Below are 21670 nucleotides of genomic sequence, written 5' to 3'. Positions count from 1 at the left end.
TCTGTGGGTCCCTGCAGGGGATTCCCTAGACTAGCTTTCCCTAGAAAACATCAGCAGGAAGTATTCAGTTACCACCCTGGGTACCCACTGGCTCTCTCTTGGTTCTCTCTCTGCAGTCTCTGTTCTCATGGGCGTGATGGTGGGTGGAGAATGGTCACTCAGAAGGCTTCGTCCTCGTTTCATCTAGAAAACATGTCTCCAAGTACATTATACAGGAGTATTAAATGTCAAAATGAAACCCATTCTATTGAACAACTAATATATACAAATCAAAATTTTAAGATAAAAATAAAACAAAGGCAAAAAATTTAAAAGATGAACACAATCACTGTGATTAAGATTAAATGAAACAAAGACAAAAAATGAACACAATCATTCACTGATTTCTGTAGACAGCAACTTCCCACATGGCTATCCACCTAAGTTATTATTGGGGGTGTGTGTGTGTGTGTGTGTGTGTGTGTGTGCACGTGTGTGTGTGTGTGTGTGTGTGTGTGTGTGTGTTGTTCCAGTACTGGAATTTGGGGTTTTGAGCTCTGGCTTTTTTACTCAAGGCTGATGCCCTACCGCTTGAGCCACACCTCCACTTCCAGCTTTTTGCTGGTTAATTGGAGATAAGAGTCTAACAGACTTTCCTGTCCAAGCTGGCTTCAAACTGCAATCTTCAAATCTCAGCCTTCTGAGTAGAGAGGATTACAGGTGTGAGCTGTCAGCTCCCAGCCTCTGCCTAAATTTAACAAAAGTGAATTTCAGATGGGAGCATGGCTCAAGTGGCAAAGCGCCGGCCTAGCAAGCTCAAGGCTCCAAGTTCAAAACCCTGAATAGAAAAGAAAGATGAGTTCCAGAAAAACAAGGGGAGAGTAAGATGTCTACAAGTGAGAATGGAGCATTCCATCCATACTGGGTTTTTAGGTTGTTAATGAAATGCCAGGAAGGTTATTTCCTGTTCAACTCTGTATGAAACTGAAGGTTCTTTCACATTAGGAAAACACTTAGGGTTTGGTTAAACTTCTGTAGCAACAGAAATCCTTTGCTGTGGATGTGGTTTGCTTGAATTCAGAATTTTGGCATAAATAAAATGAATCTACAACTGAATATAAAAATAGGTAATTTCATTAACTATACTAAGTCAAAGGACAGAAACAAATATTTCTTCTTTTCCTCACTCATTTTCATGACATTCTTACAATCCCAAATCACTTTACCTTCCTCTTTATTTCTCCTGTACGCCAAAGAAAAATTCCCAATCAGCTGAATACTCAGGGTCTTGTCTTTTTAGCACTCAGCAATATGGAGGGTTTTTAATTTTTTTTTAAATGTTTGTTTCCTCTTTTCATTTCAGGGAGTAAAGATTATGTGAAAATACCACTATACTTTTTCTTTTTTTTGCTGTGAACAATCCCTGAATTTAGACTTTCAAAAGAGCTAAGTGTGGAATTGGGAGTTGGGACGTGGCTCAAGCATCTGCCTAGCAAGAACAAGGCCCCCAGTTCAAACCCCAGGACCACCAAAAAAGAAAAGAGAAAAGAAAAGGCTATATGACTTATATTGGGTTAAATCATCACTTTGTATCAGAGAGTAAGTTTAGGGAGAAATATTTTGTAAAACGAGACATCAAAGAAAGGATTTAGCAAGTTGAATGCAAACCCACGCCTTGAGGTCTTTTAAGACCTGAGACTTAATATATTTTAGGTATAAAAACAGATCACCTCAAATGTGTCTGCCACAAATGAGAAGAGATGTATCTACCATAGACAAAAACATCAACTATTGTATTTGCTGAATTTTTCCCAGTTCTAGGACTTGAACTCTGTGCCTGAGCCTCTGTGCTCAAAGCTACCCCTTTACCACTTGAGCCACAGCACTACTTCTGGCTTTTTCTGAGTAGTTTATTAGAGATAAGGGACTCACGGACTTTCCTGCCCAGGCTGCCTTCTAACCGAGAGCCTCAGTTCTCAGCCTCCTGAGTAGTAGCTAGAATTAAGGCATGAGCCACTGATGTCTGGCTGAAATTGTTTTTAATTGTAGAAATTTTACGCATAGAAAATATATTTTAAAGCCTAGTTTCTAGTGATCTCAAACCATACTACAGAAGAATGCCTCTCATGTTTTTTTTTTCCTTGTCTCTATTTATTCTTAAGTCCTAAGTCTTTCCAAGACAAAAACTGCAGGGAAATGTACTGGCTCCAAGAGCCCCATTTCTCCTGGAAACTCACTGATATGGAAAGTATGAATATTGAATGCAGTGAAAGAAGTTGGGCGAGGTGGATTCCCAGGAGACTTGAACAAATAAACAAACTTTGTGATGTTTGGGAAATGAAATAGGCAATATTAATAAATTATATATAAAACAGCAACTTGAAAAAATACAGAGATAGGCAAGTGGAAGAAACTACTTCTATCTACTGATTTTTTTTTCAAATAATGGGAGGGAAGATGAGAAGATAAATAATAGATTGGATGTTCTTTTTTTTTTTTTTTTTTTTTTTAGATTGGATGTTCTTAAGAGCCTTTAGTAGCAATCAAAGTACACAGTGACAAATCTTATTTTCTTTCTTTTTCTTCCTTCCTTCCTTCCTTTCCCTCCCTCTCTCCCTCCTTCCCTTACCTTCCTTGCTTTCTTCCTTCCATTCTCTCTCTTCCTTCCTTCCTTCCTTCCTTTCTTTTTCTTTCTTTCTTTCTTTCTTTCTTTCTTTCTTTCTTTCTTTCTTTCTTTCTTTCTTTCTTCCTTTCTTCCTTTCTTTCTTTCTTTCTTCCTTTCTTCCTTTCTTTTTCTTTTGTGCTATCCTTAGGAGTAAAATTGAGACCTCACACTTGCTAAAAATGTTCTACCACTAGAGTCAAGCTCCTCCTCCTTTTAGTTTCTTTTTTTTTCCAGGTTGGATTGCCTGCTAATTTTACCTGTGCTAGCCTCGAACCCCAATCCTCCTACTTCTCCCTTCTCAAATAGCTGAGATAAGCTACCACCATGTCCATCCAGAGTTCTCAATCTTTACTACAAAGGAACATGTTTTTGTTGTCTTGGCCAAGCTTCTTCAACCCAGTTGGCAGCCAGAAACTCCCATTATGAGCAGTTCATGCTTATTTTTGCTTCTTCTTCTCCATATTTTAGAACCAGCATCCTCTGCACACATTTGTCCCTCTCTGAAAGCATGTCCTCTCTCTGGTGGAAGGATGTATGAGTGGACAGAACTCAGTGTCTTCCCTGGAGGGGGAGCAAGGTAGACTCTGGTAATGCTTATGACTCCAGTGCAGCTTGATGGGCAATGGTCCCACCTAGCCAATTCACCCCACACTGGAGGAATCTCTTGAGAGCTTTCATAACTTCCTTACCACCCCTCCCCCCCACCCCCCACCCCCGCATTCCTAAAACCCTTGAACCCAGTAATTGCTGGCTCATGAGCTAATAGTCCATTTTTCATGACTGTGGTTAATGGAGAGAACTTTCCTCCAGAATTCTCTGCAAGACTGGGGGCCTTTGTACCTTGCTGGTAATGAGATTAAGCCCCGGGGAGCTGTGGAGGAAAGTGAGCCTGTCTCAAATGTCATGTTTCAGAATCTCAATTATGAAAATCCATGATTGGCTGCCCACCCCCTTTAAGAACAGCAAGAAAGATGACTTGTCCACTCCAAGAGGGAGGTCGAATTGGAAAACAAGGGAAGAACTGTTGCTGTTAGGGAAATGAGATTTTTTTTTTAAGTGATCTAAGGACAACGGATGATGGAGTTCAAGGAATAAGTGTGCACATGTGAGCGCCCAACCCTTGGCACATTTTCCTCAGGAGAAGCCTTCTAAACGAACGCTGGGCTGCCCTGGTCCGGGCAGGGAGTTTGAAGGTAACCCGCTGGGACACTCAGGTTTGGAGACACAGTTTTGAACAACTGACCTTATTTTTGAGCTGAGTGAATGTCAATGTTGAATTTCTGCTCCGCTGGAACCAAATTCTTTCCTAGCCGTCTGGCTCACGAGTCGGCAGCACTTGGCTGAAATTCTCTGTGTCACTTATGCAGAATTAATTTGAGGTCATTGTAAAGTCTTTCCTCTTGGGCCTGGATGGGCGGTGCAGGGCAGGAAGCAGCAAGAGTATTTGGGTCTCAGGTGACACCTTGTGGTGGGAAGCTTTGCAGCTTCCTTCGCTGGCCACCAGTAGTGGATTGCCCAAACATGTATGTACGTATGTAGTATGTATGTATGCATGCAGGTACTCTGGGCCTGGGACCTGCCCCTTAGCTTTATCACTCAAGGCTAGCATTCAACAACACGAACCAGAGTTCTACTTTCAGCTCTCTGCTGGTTAATTGGAGATAAGGGTCTTGTGGATTTCCCTGCTGAGCTGGCTTTGGACCCCGATTCTCAGATCTCAGCCTCTTGAATTGCTAGGATTACAGCAAGAGTCACAAACGTCCTGAAACACAGCCCGGCAGAAGAAAACTCTCTACTCTACTCTAGAAGCTGGCAACTGACAATAGGAAATATCTAAGTAAACAGTAGCACATGGCAAATCAACACAGACAAATCACGTGGCCTGTCTGGGAAGCGGCAGAAGGAAAGAAGTCAAAACTTCAATACACATATTAAGGCAAAGCAGCTTTCAGACCAAAGAGAAAACACATGGCAATTTCCGCATTTTTTTCTTATCATCATCTATAGCCAGGATGAAGTGGTAAGCCTGTCTCATTTAAATTCTATTATATCTCAAATCATTAGAAACCCACGCATAAACTAAAAGCGGTTTGGGTCTCTAAGATGAAGTACAGCTTTAAAGTTTTCTAGCTGAGGAAACAGTCTCTTTGGTCACTTGACTGAAAAAAGCAACAGAGAAAGGTTTCCCCGCCCTCGTGGACCATGAAACTGGAAAAGTAGGGAAGCCAGACTCCGGCGTGCAGGCCTGAAATCTCGCTGCTCAGGAGGCTGAGGTGGGGGGACTGCAAGTTCAGGGACAGCCTGGGTCACCTAGCAAAAGAGAAAAGGAGGCAGGGACCGATCGCCCACCTCTACAACCCCAGCCAGACTCAGTGCAAAGCCTGCCTGGGCAGGAAAGTCTGAGAGACTCTTGCTTCCAATTAACCAGCAGATAAGTGCCGGACATAGAACGCTAGCCTCTAGCAGAAAAGCGAAGCACAAAGCACTGAGTTCAAGCCCAGTACTAACAGAAAAAAAAAAGAAAAGAAAAGCAGAGGGAGAGGGGGGAGAGAGTCATGCTTCTTCTTAAGTTTGGCTGAGGAATACTCTGATTTATTAAGAAAAATACCATGCACAGCCAGGCGCTGGTGGCTTACGCCTGTAATCCTAGCTACTCAGGAGGTTGAGATCTGAGGATCGCGGTTCAAAGCCAGCCCAGGCAGGAAAGAACGTGAGACTCCTATCTCTAATGACCCACTAGAAAACCGGAAGTGGTGCTGTGGCTCAAGTGGTAGAGCGCTCTCCTTGAGCTGAAGAGCTGAGGGACAGTGCCCAGGCCCAGAGTTCAAGCCCCATGACCAACAAAAAAAAAAAAGAAAAATACCATGCGCTGTTATAATAATGTATGTATATATGTAATAATACATATTACATGTACATAGTATAATGATATAACATAATAGTACATATATAATACATTATACTATATTATAATATGTACTGTAATGTAACACATACTATGATTATCTTATATATAATTATATAGTATTTGAAATATAATAACATATTATATACTATATGTAATATAATATATACTATAATACAATAGTATATATTATAGTATAATAGAACATATTATGTTATAGTAGTATAATAGAACATATTATATTATACATAGCATTTGTACACACATGTAATAATAATATTATATCTATTGTAATAGATGTAATAGTAACATGTATGTGTAGCAATGCATATATGTATCTAACATAAATGTGTGGACATGTGTCAATATGTACAATGCATATGTATTATGCAATGCAGTCATAGAGCAATTGACATCAATGACCAAGTTATCTAATCTTTACATGGCAACTTTTGGCACACAGGAGCTCTCTTAAGGTTGTGACCCTCTAAATACAAAAATAGCATAGGTGAAGCCACGCCTCTGGCTGTCCAGGGCTCCAGGAAGCAGCTGGCATGTGAGTGAAATGCAGATATTTAAGGCACCAGCTGCTCTCCACAAAGGGAGCATTTGGGGCCTCCTAACTTGAGAGGTGGATATTTCCAGAACTTTAATTCTAGGCTGCCTTGTTCTTGTGTGTGCAGCACACACCCTCCGTACGAGGAAGAACTGTCCCAGCCAGGAACAGCAGTGGTGACCGTCCACTCCCTCCTACCTTCACTGGGCTGGCCAGCTGGCCTGCCCTGGACTCGCACCAGCACACTGAAATGCCAATCAGTGGTTCACTTTACTGTCACTCCTAAAATGTACACTGGCTGTGCACCAGTGGCTCACGCCTGCCATCCTAGCTACTAAGGAGGCTGACATCTGAGGATCGCAGTTCAAAGCCAGACCAGGCAGGAAAGGCCGTGAGACTCCTATCTCTAAATAACCACCAGAAAACCAGAAGTGACGCTGTGGCTCAAGTGGTAGAGCGTTTGCCTTGAGCTGAAGAGCTAAAGGACAACACCCAGGCCCAGAGTTCAAGCCCCACAACTGACTAACTAAATAAATAAAATTGAAGCTGTGTAATGGTGGGGCTCACCTGGAATCCCAGCACTTGGGAAAGGGAAGCTGAGCCAGAAAAATCACTACTGTGAGGTCAGCTTGAGGAAGGAAGGAGGGTAGTGGAGGGGAGGGGAGGGGAGGGGAGGGGAGGGGAGGGGAGGGGAGGGGAGGGGAGGGGAGGAAAGAAAAGAAGAAAGGAAGAAAGAAGGAGAGAGAGAAAAAAGAAAAAAAGAAAAGCCAAGGATCCTAAAATAATCCCAATCCAATTTCAGCAGCTTCACCAGAAGTAATCTGTCTTTCAAAGGCAATTTGTGAGGCCAGACACTAGCGGTCCATGTCTAAAATGTGAGGACTGCCATTCGAAGCCAGTCCAGGCAGGAAAGAAAGTTCATGAGATTGGTATTGGTGTTTGTTTGCTTTCCTGTTTATGCTTTTGTAATTGTTATTGTAAAGGTGATATACGGGGGGGGGGGGTTAATTATATAAGTCAGATAACGAGTACATGTCTTATCTCCAACCAACCACCAGAAAGCCACAAGTGATGCTGTGGCTCAAGTGCTAGAGTGCCAGCCTTGAGCAAAAAGCTCAGGGACAGCGCCCAGGCCCTGATTTCAAGTCACAGGACTGGCACACACACACACACACACACACACACACACACACACACACACACACACACACACACACACACACACACACTCATGTGCATAGAGAGTGGTTGTGATTGTCAGGAAGCTGTCATTTCTGTAGCCAGGGTGATTCTTTCCCTTCATTGTCTCAATATCACTTCACATATCTGACTCAATCTAGGGCGAGGGACAGGACAGATGGAGAGATGACCGCCATGATGGTGTGGGCAAGAATGAGGGCATCGGGAAGCAGAGAGCCCGCGTGGATTCCTGGTAGCAAGCCCCAGGTAAGAGCTTCTGGCATATCCCAAGTCCCATGTGTACAGCAGGTCATACAGGCAGGTTTCAGAATTTCTGTAAATCTGTTAGGCAGAAATCCATAATGATACTAATAATGATTCTTTTTTAAAAAACAATTTTATGAAACCCTGGGGACAGTTTAGTTACTATTTTTAAATTTCCCTTTGTTTTGTTTCTCTTAAACTGAAGTAGCCTGGAGCTATTTAAGATCTGGTCTATTGAGATTTTCCAAGCTTGTTGTCAACTCTCAAATATTTTGATTTACTAAGGAGCTCAAATCAGATAAGGCATTCTGGGGGATGAAGAATCATCTCAAAATTGTTATTTTAAGAAATTCAGCTCTTTTCTTAGGCATCTGCCACAAAGAACATGCCTTAAAAAGCTAGCTTTCTGCTAGCGTTTTACTTCTGAGGGTGTAATAACCCCCGAGGTCTGATATCTGGATTAATTGCTGATAAGAAACTCCCCTAAATAGAATCATACAGCCTGCTTAAAAACTTCTCAAAGTTTTGAACTCTATGAACTTCAATAAACCTCTGCATATCACACACTGGTCTAAGATGGCTTTAGAAGTGATTTCTAACATAAATAAACATGGTTAACTTTGAATTAGAAGAGTGGCTGAAGTGGTAGAGCATCGGCTTTGGAAGAATAAAAACAGGACTTGGAGTTATCTTTGTGGTAAGTTATTCTACCTAAAATGAGATGCCCATTCTTTTTGTATTGCTTGTATTGTGCTTCAAGTATTTCCCACGTATCAACCCATGCAGCTAACCCGATGGAAAGAGAACTGCCTATTATTAGCCCCACTTTTCAGCCAAGGATTAAACAGATAGTGAATGTAGTATTTTGAGTCAATCTCCCAAGCTGTACACGTGTCTCCTGCCATCTTGGTGTCAAAATAAATCACATCTGTGCCTTGGCCTCCTACATCAGAATCACTTAAGGAGTACGCCAGCCAGGTTTCCATTGCTGGGGCGAAATACCTGAGAGAACCATCTTGGCGAGGGAGAAGGGACTTGGCTGCAGAAGAGCTCTACGCATAGAGGCCAGGTCAGGAAGCAGCGAAAGAGAGCAAAGCTGGGCCAGCCGTGAGGCCAGCGCCCTCGTGATCCAACCGCTTTCCACAAGTTCCACCTCTGAATGCATGCACATTCAACAGAAGCATCCACGCAGGACCTTTTGCCAAACCTTCCTTATCTCACCCGTAACAGAGAGCTTATTGAAGACGTCCTACCTTCAAATTGGCCACCCAGAGCTCACATCTGTAACCCAAGATAGTCAGGAGGCTGAGATCTGAGATCAGTTGGTTCAAAGTCAACCCTGGGTAGAAAAGTCTGTGAGACTCTTCTCTCCAATTAAGCAGCAAAAAGCCAGGAGTGGAGGTGTGGCTCGAGTGGTAGAGCCCTAGTCTTGAACAACATAGCCAAGCAAGAACTAGAGCCTCTTGAGTTCAAGCCCCAGTACCAGCACACCAGCGCGTGCATGCACACACACACACACACACACACACACACACACACACAGAGAGCTTCAATTTGCGCGCGCGCACACACACACACACACACAGCTTCAATTTCCTGAAAAAACCATCCTTGTGGGCTGCTTCACAGGGTGAAGTCATCTTCCTTTCAACCTTTTTTGTTTAAAGATATCCCCGCTATGTAACTTGGACTGAACCTGAACTCATCACCTTCCTGCTTTGGCGTCCCAAATGCTGGTATTACAGACATGTACTGCCTCATCCAGCTCTTTTCATTTTCTGAAGCCTGAGATTATGAAATGTTGTTGAATTCCAGAAAAACTGTGAAAATAGGGTACAGAGTTTCTATATATCTCATACACCAATTTCCTTCTATTAACATCTCACACTACTGAAAATGCATAAACCACCACGGAAGTCCGTGGCTTGCTTTGATTGTCTTAGGTTTTACACGTCTGTCCTCTTGCATCACGCTATTCCATTCATAATACTATATTCAATTTAGAAGCATGCCTCCTTTACCTATCAAACTGTTTCATAGTTGGTTTTTGAAGAGTTCGGTAGTTTTGAGAAGTATTGGTAAGGTATTTTGAAGAATGCTCGCCACGTTAGATTTATCTGACGTTTTTCTCCTGAGCAGACTGGGACTGTGAGTTTGGGCATGAAAAGCAGAGAGGTGTCATCTTATTGTGTCACGGAAGAGTGCACACGGCACCACTATTTCTGTTCATGCTGACCCCGTGGCTCAGACTGGTCAGGTTTCCCCACGGTAGTGCTGCCCTTCCTCATGTTTCCACGCTCTTTGTAGCTTAATTGTAGATACATGCTACGGCATGTGTGAGCCTGAAATGTGTCATGCGAAGAGAAAGAGGCCAAGTGTGAAAGATCATACAGTGCCTGATTCCATTCATGAGGTGAGTGGAAAAGGCAAACGGATGGAGGCAGGAAGTGAACACGGGGCTGTCTGGGGCTGATGTTGGAAACGCGGAGTTGACCGCGAAGGAAGGAGAGCCGGATTTCCTTTGGGTTGATGGAAAGGCCCTAAAATTAGACTGCAGAGGTGGTTGTATAATTTTGTAAGTCTGCTTTCTAAAAATTTCACTGGATGGTGTGCTTGACCTGTGTGGATTTTATCATTCAGACACGTTGCTTTAAAAGAAAAACCCTATCTGCAGAGACATCGGTCTCTTCCGCTGCTGCCCTCAACCCCTTACGAAAGCAATTTTGTCAGCTGCTGTTCACCCACTGGTTTTCCTTCATCAGACATATAAAATGTATCCAATGATGTTTGAATCACTCTGATCTTACTTTAAATGTTGGTGTGGGGAAGGAGGTTGAGAAACCTTCCTTGGAGATTTGTAGAAATTCTAAAGAAAGACAACCATGCCATGCCACAAAAGTTTTGATGTAGCCGGGCACAGCGGCTCATGCCTGTAATCCGATACTCAGGAGACTGAAATCTGAGGATGGCAGTTCAAAGCCAGCCCAGGCAGAAAAGCCTGTGAGACTCATCTCCAATTAACCATCAGAAAACTGGAAGTGGCCCTGTGGCTCAAGTGGTAGAGTGCCAGCCTTGAGTTGAAGAGCTCAAGGACAGAGCCCAAGACCCATCACTGACAAAGGAAAAGAACAGTTTTAACGTTTTATGCTGTTCATGGTGACACATGCCTGTAATCCCAGAACCTAGGAGGTAAAGGCAAGAGAATCCATAGTTCCAAGCTAGGCTACACTAAGGAGTGGTACACCCATTAATAGACAGATGATTAGATATAATAAAGAATAGTGATTAGATATAATAAAGAATACTGATTTCTCTGTGTTAAATTACTTTTGAAAACACGAATTTCACTCGTTTGAATGAGGGGCTCACAAGCAGAGAAGAGAAAAAGTGAAAAATGAAAATAAAAGGCTTTGTAGGAAAACAATTTAGTAATGATGCAAAAGACAAAAGGTGAGCGAGTGTGTGTGTGCATGTGTGTACGAGTGCGTGTGTGAGTGTGCGCGTGTGTGTGCACGCGTGTGCATGTGTGTGCATGCGCGTGTTGGCACATGTGGTGTCTGAGTGTGTTCAAATGTAGGATGGCTTTTGCTAGGCTGTGCAAAGGCACCAACAATTGTGCAGCTGTGAGAGGAAAAAGCCATTCTGCTGCCAGCCTCACATCTTGACCACCAGGTGGCAGCATTGGCCTTAGCTGGTCCTGCGCTTGCACACAGTAAAACAGGTGTTTGAACATCCATCACTGTGAACCTGGTCCTGTGCACTGCAAGCACCTGTGATGGACAAGAGCCAGGCGGTAAACAGAGATGCAAAAGTTCCCCCAGGGTTGTTATCGCCCATCTATTTTCCCCCCAGGTTTTTAAAACAACTAATCTTTTTCAAGTTGACATATACATTCCAGGAAACAAACACCCGAGCAAGCAAAGAGTACTCAAGTCTCCCCTGGCCACAGGCGGTCAGTGGACAGAGGGAGCATTCACTTCACCTTCCATCTGAGGGCTTTCCGGACATGAACGCGACTCTCTTCAGTCATCCTTTCCTTGACTGGCACGCTCCCATGCTAGCCAGCATGTGACCATCTGCCTGGGAAGGTTTCCTTTCCTGTCAAAACTGCCTTCTTGTCTGCCACTCCACCGCCCCCGGCACCCCATCTCGGGAGTTGGGGTACAGAGTAAGGTGAGGAATGGCCGGGATGAAAGGGGTTGGGTGCTGCGCCTCGCTCTTCTTCCCGTCTGGCCAGGGCGGGACCAGCAGCTCCCATTTTCAGTGGTGTTTCCGTGAGGAAGTTTGTCCTCTCCAGCACCCCATACACAAGAAAAGTTTTTCAACTCCATCGCCATCTGAATTCAAACCACATTCCAAGGTTTTGTTTGGTGAGGTTTAACTTTACTAATATTAAAGGCAACAGGAAACCAAACACAAACTGAACTGTAAAAAAATAATCAAAGAGCAAGATACAGCGTGAGGGGAGGGCGACACTGTCTGAAAAGAAATGTAGCCATAGCCCCTGCATATCACCTTCATCATAACAATCCAAATTACCTGAGAAGAACAAGAGCAGGCCTGGGTGGCGCACGCCTGTAATCCCAGCTACAGAGGAGGCTGAGGTCTGAGGAGAACAGTCCAAAGGCAGCCCAGGCGGGAAACTCTGTGAGACTCTTACCTCCAATTAGCCACCAGAAAACTGGAAGTGGCGCTGTGGCTCAGCTGGTAGAACACCTGCCTTGAGCTGTAGAGCTGAGGGACAGCGCTCAGGCCCAGACTTCAAGCTGCATGCCTGATAAAAAAGGAAACAGAGGGAAAGCGAAATGAAAAGGGAAAGGAAAAGGGAAAGGGAAAGGGAAAGGGAAGGGCAGGAAAGGAAAGGAAGGGAAAGGAAAGGAAAGGAAAGGAAAGGAAAGGAAAGGAAAGGAAAGGAAAGGAAAGGAAAGGAAAGGAAAGGAAAGGAAAGGAAAGGAAAGGAAAGGAAGGGAAAGGAAAGGAAAGGAAAGGAAGGGAAAGGAAGGGAAAGGAAAGGAAAGGAAAAGAAAGGAAAAGAAAGGAAAAGAAAGGAAAGGAAGCAAGATACAAAGCTTCAGAGTCCCTGCTGAGGGGCCTCATAAAAGGAGTGGTCCCTGGGGTGCACGGGACTGTGAAGGAATGCTTTGATCATTTTCCTTCATCTCCAGACATTCTACATCTTTCTACTTTTTTTTTGCCAGCCTTGGGGCTTGAACTCAGGGCCTGGGCACTGTCCCTGAGCTTCTTTTGTTCAGGGCTAGCACACTACCACTTGACCCACAACACAGCAGCACCTTTGGCCTTTTCTGTGTATGTGGTGTGAGGAATCCAACTCAGGGCTTCATGCATGCTAGGCCAGCACTCTAGCACTAAGCCACATTCCCAGCCCCTACAGCTTTCTTCTTGGGAGCTCTGCCAACCTTGGAATCTTCGGTCCTGGAGGTGCTCACGTTGACTGGCCTCCCAGAGATTTCCCCACCACCCCAGCCTCTCTTCCTCCCTCTGGTGTCTTTCACTGCACGCACAGAAACCTGTTTCCCATGGGCTACGACGAACTACAGATACAGGAGGAATGACATGAGCTTTGATTACCTTCAGAAGAAACAACCAGATTCCCAGCCTACTTTTCTTCTTCAGGAAGGAAGTTGTTTTAAAAAAATCCAAACTAGGGGCTGGGAAGGTGGCTCAGTGGTAGAGCACTTGCCTTGCATGCATGAGGCCCTGGGTTCGATTCCCAAGCACCACATAAGCAAAAAGAAAAAAAGCCGGAAGCGGCGCTGTGGCTCAAGTGGTAGAGCGCTAGCCTTGAGCTGAAGAGCTGAGGGACAGCGCCCAAGCCCAGAGTTCAGGCCCCACAACCGGACCCCCCAAAAAAAATCCAAAGTAAACCTGTAAGAAATAATAGAAGTTGGAGCCAGGTACCTGTGGCTCATGCCTGTCATCCTAGCTGCTCAGGAGCTGAGATCTGAGGATCGTAGTTCAAAGCCAGCATGGACACAAAAGTCCCTGTGAGACTCTTTTCTCCAATAAGTCACTCAAAAACTGGAAGGGGAGCTGTGGCTCAAGTGGTAGAGAGCTCGCTTTGAGCACTAAGAGGCTCAGAGACAGCACCCAGGCCCTGACTTCAAGCCTCACAATGGACAAAACACAAAAATGAAACATCAGATGCCGCGGACCGGGTTCTGTCGGGACGACGGAGGATACCTAGGGGAGGAACCTGGAATAGGATGGGGAGATGGCAAACAGACAACTCACACACATTAGGAGTGGATGCTGAGTGCTGAGTGCGATTTAATGCAGAGGATAGCAAACTTTTATAACAGAAGTCTCATGAGAAAGGGCAAAAGGTTACACAATCTTGCTGCATGGCTTCATTCTTGGGTGGTCACCAGCTGGTCGCCTGATAGGCATTTGTCTCCGGCTTATCTCTAAGAAATACAATGTGTTTGGGTTTCGATGTTTGTCACCAATTAACCATTACCTATTTTTATAGAGGCCTTAACTTTCCCATAAGATCTTTCCTGTCTCTTCTTTAATAGTAAACTTTAAGGAGACCTAGCAATTCTCTTAGTAAATAGCAGGAAATTCTCTCTCCTAAATAATTATCTCAGCAATTGCCATACATTCTTTCTATTTTAGCTGAGCCTACTGCTTCTTGTAAGTCCCTTACAAACAATTCCTTCTGCTGAAGTGACTTTGTGAAACCCCCAATACTTTTATATTTACTTATAACTTGTCCACTAGCCTTCATAAGAGGGGTTTCAGGGTAGCACTTAACTATGGTGAGTTAGTCATATTTTTTAAGACACTCATCAGATATTGGAGTCTTCAACACTCTTAAGAAAGAGCTTTGAATAAGGGAACGTTGACAATGAGCAAGTACATAAAGCAGTAGAAGCAGTAAAAGATTAACAGGCACTCTTATGAGGAAAAGATAGGCAGAAACACATCTTTTCCAGGGGTTTTGCCAGCCTTTTCCCAGGAGTAGGCCTCTTAGAAGCCCTATTCTCCGAGGTAGACTTCGGTGAAGTCCCAAAACTTGGAGATAGGTCTCGAAGCCCCTATCATGGTCTGATAGATGGTTTCCCATGCTAAGCAGACTCTACTGGGGTCGGCGTGGCACTCAGAAAAGTAATGGAAGTTGGAAATGATTTCTAGGGAAACAGAGCCCGAGTCCCATTCTGCAGGCCCTCGTCCCTCTGTCCTGCCAGCTCCCCCACTGAGCTGTCTGCGGAGTCCCATGCCAGGTTCTGGCTAAGTCCTCTCTTCCTAACTGGCTCTATACCTCCATCTACCTCCCGGTTCTCTAGCCAACAGTGCATTTGCTGGTGCTGTTTGGGTGGACTCCACATTTTGCCTGTTTGGATTTACAGTCACCACCACCGCCAATCTGCATGTGTTGCGAGTCATACGTGCCATGTGTGGGAGCCAAGATGGCGTGGGGCGTGAGTCCCCCCGCAAACCCCTGGGCTTTGCTACAGCAGCCCCAGTCTGAGGGTCTGTAGCTCAGACTGGCCTGGAACTTGCTATGCAGCTCAGGTTTGTGTGGAACGCATGGTGGAACCTATGTGGAATCCCTACTGGGATTGCAGGTGTGAACCCCACAACCAGCACACAAGTTTTCCAATGGAAGGAACAGCTGGCCACTCAAAATGAAAACACCAAGCGTGGCTGTGCCGAACGCATGCTCTCAGTGCCTAATTAAGACCCATCAAGCATTGCAGGACAGCCGGCCACCCCAGGGCCAGAGAAGACAGATGTGCAAGGCCTATGCAGTGTACAGGGCTGGGCCAGAGCCCTGGACACACTGGACATCATTTGGATGTGACTGGAGCAGACTGCTTGCCTACCAGACTGGTTTTCAGTCATCAGCCAGTTATATTACTTCTCTCAGTGATGGTGCAGATTTGACACCCTCCAGCGAGATTGGTGTTCTGATTAGTGTTCATCCAGACACCTCTCCCTGTATCATGATTGTTCCTCATGTGCACCATGACTTGATCCTGGAGCCACACTCCTGCCAGGATCGTGTGTCTGAATCCTCTGAGGTCACCACACAGACTGGGTGGCACATGTGCTGCTTGAAATGTATACAGAAGATGGATTTCCACTGCCTCACATACCTATTGTCCATGTGTGGCCTAGGTGTGCATCGGGGAGGACATTCATACAGAGGAGCCCTGGACCCGTGCTATCCCAGAGCAGCTGGAAGAGCAGGTGACATGGAGAATGAACTTCAGAGGCTCCCTGATCAGCCAATGCTGTCAAAACAATAGGACGAAAGCTGCATGAAGAAGACAAGAAGACATGCATGTGGGCAGAGAGCTGTGTTTTTTGGCACTACTTCCTGAAGGGCCATTTGAAATGTGGGGGAAACTCTGGTGACCACAGTTGTGTGATGGAAGCCAGGAAAGGTGACTTGGAAAGTTATACACCTATCCAGCTAAAGCAGGTCCCCCCACCCCACAACCAAACTGGTCAGGGGGCACGGGGGAGGGGCTACAGGAGCAGCTCTCACGGTGACTCCACCCATCCTGCCTGGATCACAATCGCCTGGCCACGCCCCCTAGCTTTCGTGTTTCTCTCTGACCAATGGGAGCTCAGAATGGAGGCCACACCCACATTCCCTGCAGCCCAGAAGCCCTGGCGCTCTCCTCTCTCGGCTCACACCGCTGGGAGCAGTCGAGGGAGGTGGAGGTGCTAGCGGTGCTCAGCGAATCGAGGTAGTTTTGGCGACACATAGGAAGGAGACGTAGTTGGAGGTGATTGATTGGAGAGTAGAGGAGGTAGAGGAGGTGATTGGAGAGTAGAGGAGGTGATCGGAGAGTAGAGGGGATTGCAGACAGCCTGGGAATGTGGCCCCCACATCTTCCCCGTCCCAGCGCTGGCATGTCCGAACAAACCAGACGAGAAAAGGTAGCAGCAGGAAAGAAACTACTGCAGAAATACCAGCAGAGGAAGGGTCCGGACGGACCTGGAGAATCCAAGAAAAGGAAGAAGACCAACAAGGGAGGGAACCCCAAGACGAACACCACTGGGGACGGTCATCCAGCCGAGGGTGCGACCAGAGACCACGCAGACCCCCAGCCTCCCTGGCCTTTGCGCACGGGCGGAGCGGCCCTGGGCAAGAGTGGCACCGGCCCCAGTCACACCAAGGCCATGGACAGAGGCGACCAACACCCGGAGCTGGCCCTGGACTCCGCCAAATTCCTGCGGCTCTGCAGTGAGATCCAACAAGTGAAGCAGGAGAAGGAAGCCCTCCAGGATCGGCAGGGGAAGGAGCTGGAGACGCTGGCCTGTGCCCACGAGGCCCTGCGAGCAGAGCTGCAGCAGCACCAGCTGTCGGCACAGAGGTGGGTGGAGGAGAAGTTAGATCTGCAGGCCTCCCTGGCCCACCTGCAGCAGGAGGCCCAGGAAACGGCGCTGGAGCAGGAGGGGCTCACCAGCCGCCTGCAGGCCGCGCAGCAGCGCGTGGAAGAGCTGGAGACGAAGCTGTCTGCGGCCTCCAGCACGCAGAGTGAGATGGAGCTCAACAACCTCGAGCTCACGAAGGCGCTGAACCGCGTGACGCTGCAGCTCCAGCAGAAGAGCAGAAGCTGTGAAGACCTGGAGGACGAGAACACCGAGCTGCGGGACAGGCTGGACGCGCTCCTGACGCAGAAGGCCAACATGAAGATCCAAATCAACAAGTGCCAGCGGGCGCTGGTGGAGCGCGCAGAGTTGGAAAGACAACTCAAGAGCATGAGAGAGCTGGCCACCACCTTCAAGCTGGAGAGAGACTCTCTGGAGGAGGACCTGAGGGTGGAGAGCTCTATGGGTAAGGAGAAGGCCCGGCAGCTCTTAGAGGAGGTGGGCAGGCTGAGAGAGGAGAGAGAGCAAGGGGCCAGGCAGGTGTTGGAGCTGGAGGGCGAGCTGGCTGAGCTGAGAGAGCAGCTGGCAGAGCTGCAGCGCCCTGCGGGGCCATCTCAGGCTGAGCAGCGGCTGCAGGCCCAGGCCCTGCAGTTGCAGAAGGAGCTCGAGACCCTGGAGGAGCACCTTCACCTCCAGGTGGAGGAGAACCAGAGCCTCCATCTCCAGAGCCTGGAGCAGCAGCAGCGGCTATGGCTACTGGAGAAGAAGGCGGAGGAATGGGAACAGCATGCCGAGGACCGGCGAAAGATCCTGGAGACCATGGAGAAGGAGCAGGAGACCACGAGACGCACGCTGGTGTGCAACCGCGAGCTGAACGAGCAGCTGGCCCAGCTGCAGGACGCCTGGCAGAGGCTGAGCGCTGAGAAGGACTCGCTCGCCGGCCTCCTGCACGCCGAGCAGCAGGAGAAGGAACATCTGCAGGAGAAGCTGGAGCAGCGGGAGGAGACGCTCAAAGAATGGAAGGAGATGGCTGAGTTCAAGTGCCAAGAGGCCGAGGAGCTGCAGGATCGGTCCCTGGCCCAGCTGCAGCAGCTCAGAGCCACCTGTGAGCAGCACCTGGCCGCCCATCAGCAGCTGAGCGCGGAGAAGGAGGCCCTGCAGCAGCACCTGCCGAGGCAGACCCAGCGGCTGGAGCAGCTGCAGCAGAAGCAGGTGCAGAGCACATTGGAGGACCGGACGGTGCCTCCAAAGTTCCAGGACACACTGACGTGCCTGGAAGCCACGAGGCAGGAGAATGCGCAGCTGAGGGCCCAGCTGAGCCTCCTGACTCTCCCTAGACAAGGCGAAGGAGTGAGCAGAGGGCACAAGGGGGAGGAGGCGGCTCCCCCCGCTGTGACCGTCCCAGAGGACGTGGACAACCCACATACCATGTGGGATTTTTACTGTGCAGCACTATCCGCCGCTGAATCTAAGAAGGCGCAGCTCAGCCGTGAGCTGCAGGAGCAGCAGGCCCGCTGCGAGGGCCTGGCCCACCTGGCAGCCCAGTGCCAGACAGAGCTGGCGTGCCAGGCCCTCTACCCCAAGACCTGGCACCACAGCCCACCTGGGGAGGGAGAGCAGGACAGCCAGAGTCCCACAAAGCAGCTGAAGATCTGCTTCACCTACGACCTGCCCGGCCAGGTGGGCCAGCAGAGTCCAGCGGATGACCTCCCCCGTCGCTGCAGCCTGCTGTCAGAGCGCATCAGCGCCATGGAGGAGGAGATGGCGTCCTGTGAACAGCAGATGGCCGTCCTGGATAAGCTGCAGCGCGAGAAGGACGAGCGTGTCCGCCGGCTGTCGCAGGAGAAGAGGGAGAAGAAGAAGGAGCTGCAGGAGCTGCTGCTGCACCTGGCAGGGCAGGGCACAGAGGGCCGGGAAGCGAGGCCGGCCGCCGCCCTCACCCCTGCTGCAGAGATGCCCGCAGACCTGCCGGGCCCCAAGGAGACGGTTGTGGAGGAGCAGCAAGGTTTTGAGGAGGAGCAGCCTGAAGACAACATGGAGCCTGAGCAAGGAGAAGCGGAGGTGTCTGGCCCCTCTGTGGTGGACAACCCCACCCTAGAGCAGAGGGTGCCCCCAGAGCCTGCAGCCCCGGGCAGCGAGCGCCCCCTCCCCTTCTTCTATAGACTCACGCAAATGATGAGTTTGACATAGTTGCCGTCGGCAGACCTGGCGGGGTCGCCTGCAGCAGCAGGCCGCTGCCCACCGACGTGTGCTTGGGGACCCAGCAGCGGGGGGCTGAGTAGAGGCAGACGGGGCAGAGGCTGCGGGAGCCGCTCCGTCCTCTAGGCCCAGCTCAGCATTCACCGGTTTCCAGGGGAGAGGGACATGGGGTGGTTACTGCAAACAATAAATCCTTCTCAAAGATGATGAGGGTGGCGGCGTGGCTTTCTATTAGCACAGTGTGGTAGTGATGATATTTTACAAATGACCTCCCTAGTAGCATACTCATTATTTTTCTGGTATATTTTTTAGCGATTTTTGATTGTGATTAAGTGGTCACAAATTTCACTGTATGGTGAGATAGTGATACATAAAGTCACACATTCTCACCTTCATGGGGCAAATTGTCTTTATAGTGGTCTATGAAGTTTGAGTTCTATATTTTGTCATATCATTGCTAATTGCCTCCATGTTCTTGATCATACATATGGTATATACAAGCACGCAATGGAGGGAAGCCAGGAGGAGGACACAGAATAAGTGGGAAAGGGAACAACATACAACCAAGGGGCCCTGCACTGGACCTAGAAGAAATAGAACTAAGCAACCCAAAGACACGAGATGTGAAGGGAGGGATGAGAGGGAAGGAGGGAACAGCTTACACTGAGCAAAAGGAAAGAAATGTGAACATCACCTGATGTGGAAGAAATAATTTGTAGAATAGAAACTTCTTTGTACAACTACTTAAAGATAACAAATTTAAAAAACTAAAAAAATTGAAACCTTGAATTAAAACCTTGGTAAGGGAAATAAATGTAACAAATAACCCCCAAAAAAGTTTATGAGCTTTGACAATACAGTTATTGCTTCCACATTTCTTTCCTTTTGCTTAGAGCCAGCTGTTCCTTCTTTCCCGCTCATTCCCTCCTCCCATCGCTGCCCTTGAGTTGCTTAGTTCAATTTGATCAACGTCCAGTGCAGCTGCTGGGTGCCCCTGTTGTATGTTTTCCCATTTCCCTCTACTTCTGTGTCCTCCTCCTAGTTTCCCTCATGTATACCATATATGTGGTCAGCAGCATGGGGTCATTTAGTCATTTGACCAGATGACTGGAGGTCCTTTCTTCCTCGAGTCTTGTTTACTTTGTTGTATCTCCTTATGTTTTGGATTTAACATTCAAATATCAAATGATGTTTGAATCACTTTGATTTTTCTTTAAATGTTAATGTAGGGAAGCAGATGGAGTTGGGAGGTTGAGAAACCTCCCTTGGAGATCTGTAAATATTCTCAAGAAATACAACCATGCCATACCACAAACGTTTTGATGTCACCAGGAGCCACGGCTTTTGCCTGTAATCCAAGATACTCAAGAGACTGAGATCTGAAGATGGCAGTTCAAAGCCAGGCTGGGCAGGAAATTCTGTGAGAATCTCATCTCCAGTTAACCACCAGAAACCTGGAAGTGGCACTGTGGCTCAAGTGGTAGAGTGCCAGCCTTGAGCTGAAGAGCTCAGGGACAGCGCCCAGGCCCCACAAGTAACAAAAAGTTTCGATGTTTTATGGTGGTCATGGTGACACATGGCTGTAATCCTAGAACCCAGGAGGTAGAGGCGGGAGAATCCATAGTTCCAAGTTGGCTATGCTACAGATTGGGATTCCTGTTAATAGACAGACAGACCGATGATTACAGACATAGGAAACAATAGCTATAATATTAGTTTCTCTGTGTTTCATTACATTTGAAAACATGAATTTCACTCATTTGAATGAGGGGCTCACAAGCTGAGAAGAGAAAAAGTGAAAAATGAAAAAAATGGTTTGTAGGAAAACAAAATTAATAAAGCCAAAGAGGAAAGGTGTGTGAGTGAGTGTGTGAATGAGTGTGTGTGCATGTGTGTGTGTGTGTGTGTGTGTTGGCACGTCTGGTGTCTGAGTGTGTTCAAATGTAGGATGGCTTTTGCTAGGTTGTGCAAAGGCACCAACAATTCTGCAGTTCGGTGAGGACCAAGCTATTCTCTTGCCAGTTTCACATCTTGACCACAAGATGGCAGCATAGGTCTTAGCCCATCCTGCTCTTGCACACCGTGAAACAGCTGTTTGAACATCAATCACCGTGAACCAAGCACTCTTACCCTGGTCCTGTGCACTTTAACCACCTACGATTGGACACAAGCCAGGCAGTAGACAGAGATGCAAAAGTTCCCCCAGGGTTGTTATCACCTATCCATTTCCCCCCAGGTTTTTAAAACAACTAATTTTTTTCAGGTTAACACATACATTCCAGTAAACAAACACCCAAGCAAGCAAAGAGTACTAAAGTCTTCCCTGGCCACAGGCGGTCAGCTGGGCAGAGGGAGCATTCACTTCATTCTTAAATCTGAGGGCTTTCCTGACCTAAAGAAGATGGGAGAGATGGGGTTGTTTTCTTGAGTTCCCTCTCTGCTTTTACACTGTTGGTGTATAGAAAGGCAACTGGTTTTTGTGGGTTGTATTTTCGTTTTGTTTTTTGTTTTTGGGTCCAGTCGTGGGGCCTGAACTCTGGGCCTGGGTGCTGTCCCTCAGCTCTTCAGCTCAAGG

The 21670-nt window shown here is 47.4% G+C and overlaps 1 protein-coding gene across 1 annotated transcript; it reads left to right on the top strand.

Annotated features, from left to right (window-relative positions):
- Nucleotides 1-16227: 16227 nt before the first annotated feature.
- LOC138827906 (golgin subfamily A member 2-like) lies at nucleotides 16228-19151 on the top strand. Its single transcript, XM_070023497.1, has one exon. It carries the CDS (start codon nucleotides 16399-16401, stop codon nucleotides 19084-19086), a length of 2688 nt encoding a protein of 895 aa, XP_069879598.1. The 5' UTR covers nucleotides 16228-16398; the 3' UTR covers nucleotides 19087-19151.
- The last annotated feature ends 2519 nt before the right edge of the window (nucleotides 19152-21670 follow it).

Source organism: Dipodomys merriami, unplaced genomic scaffold (assembly GCF_024711535.1).
Source record: "Dipodomys merriami isolate MVZ:Mamm:240054 unplaced genomic scaffold, mDipMer1.0.p SCAF_16, whole genome shotgun sequence".
NCBI classification, from domain to species: domain Eukaryota; kingdom Metazoa; phylum Chordata; class Mammalia; order Rodentia; family Heteromyidae; genus Dipodomys; species Dipodomys merriami.
The sequence above is the reverse complement of the archived record's forward strand: the minus strand, read 5'-3'. Positions and strand labels throughout refer to the sequence as shown.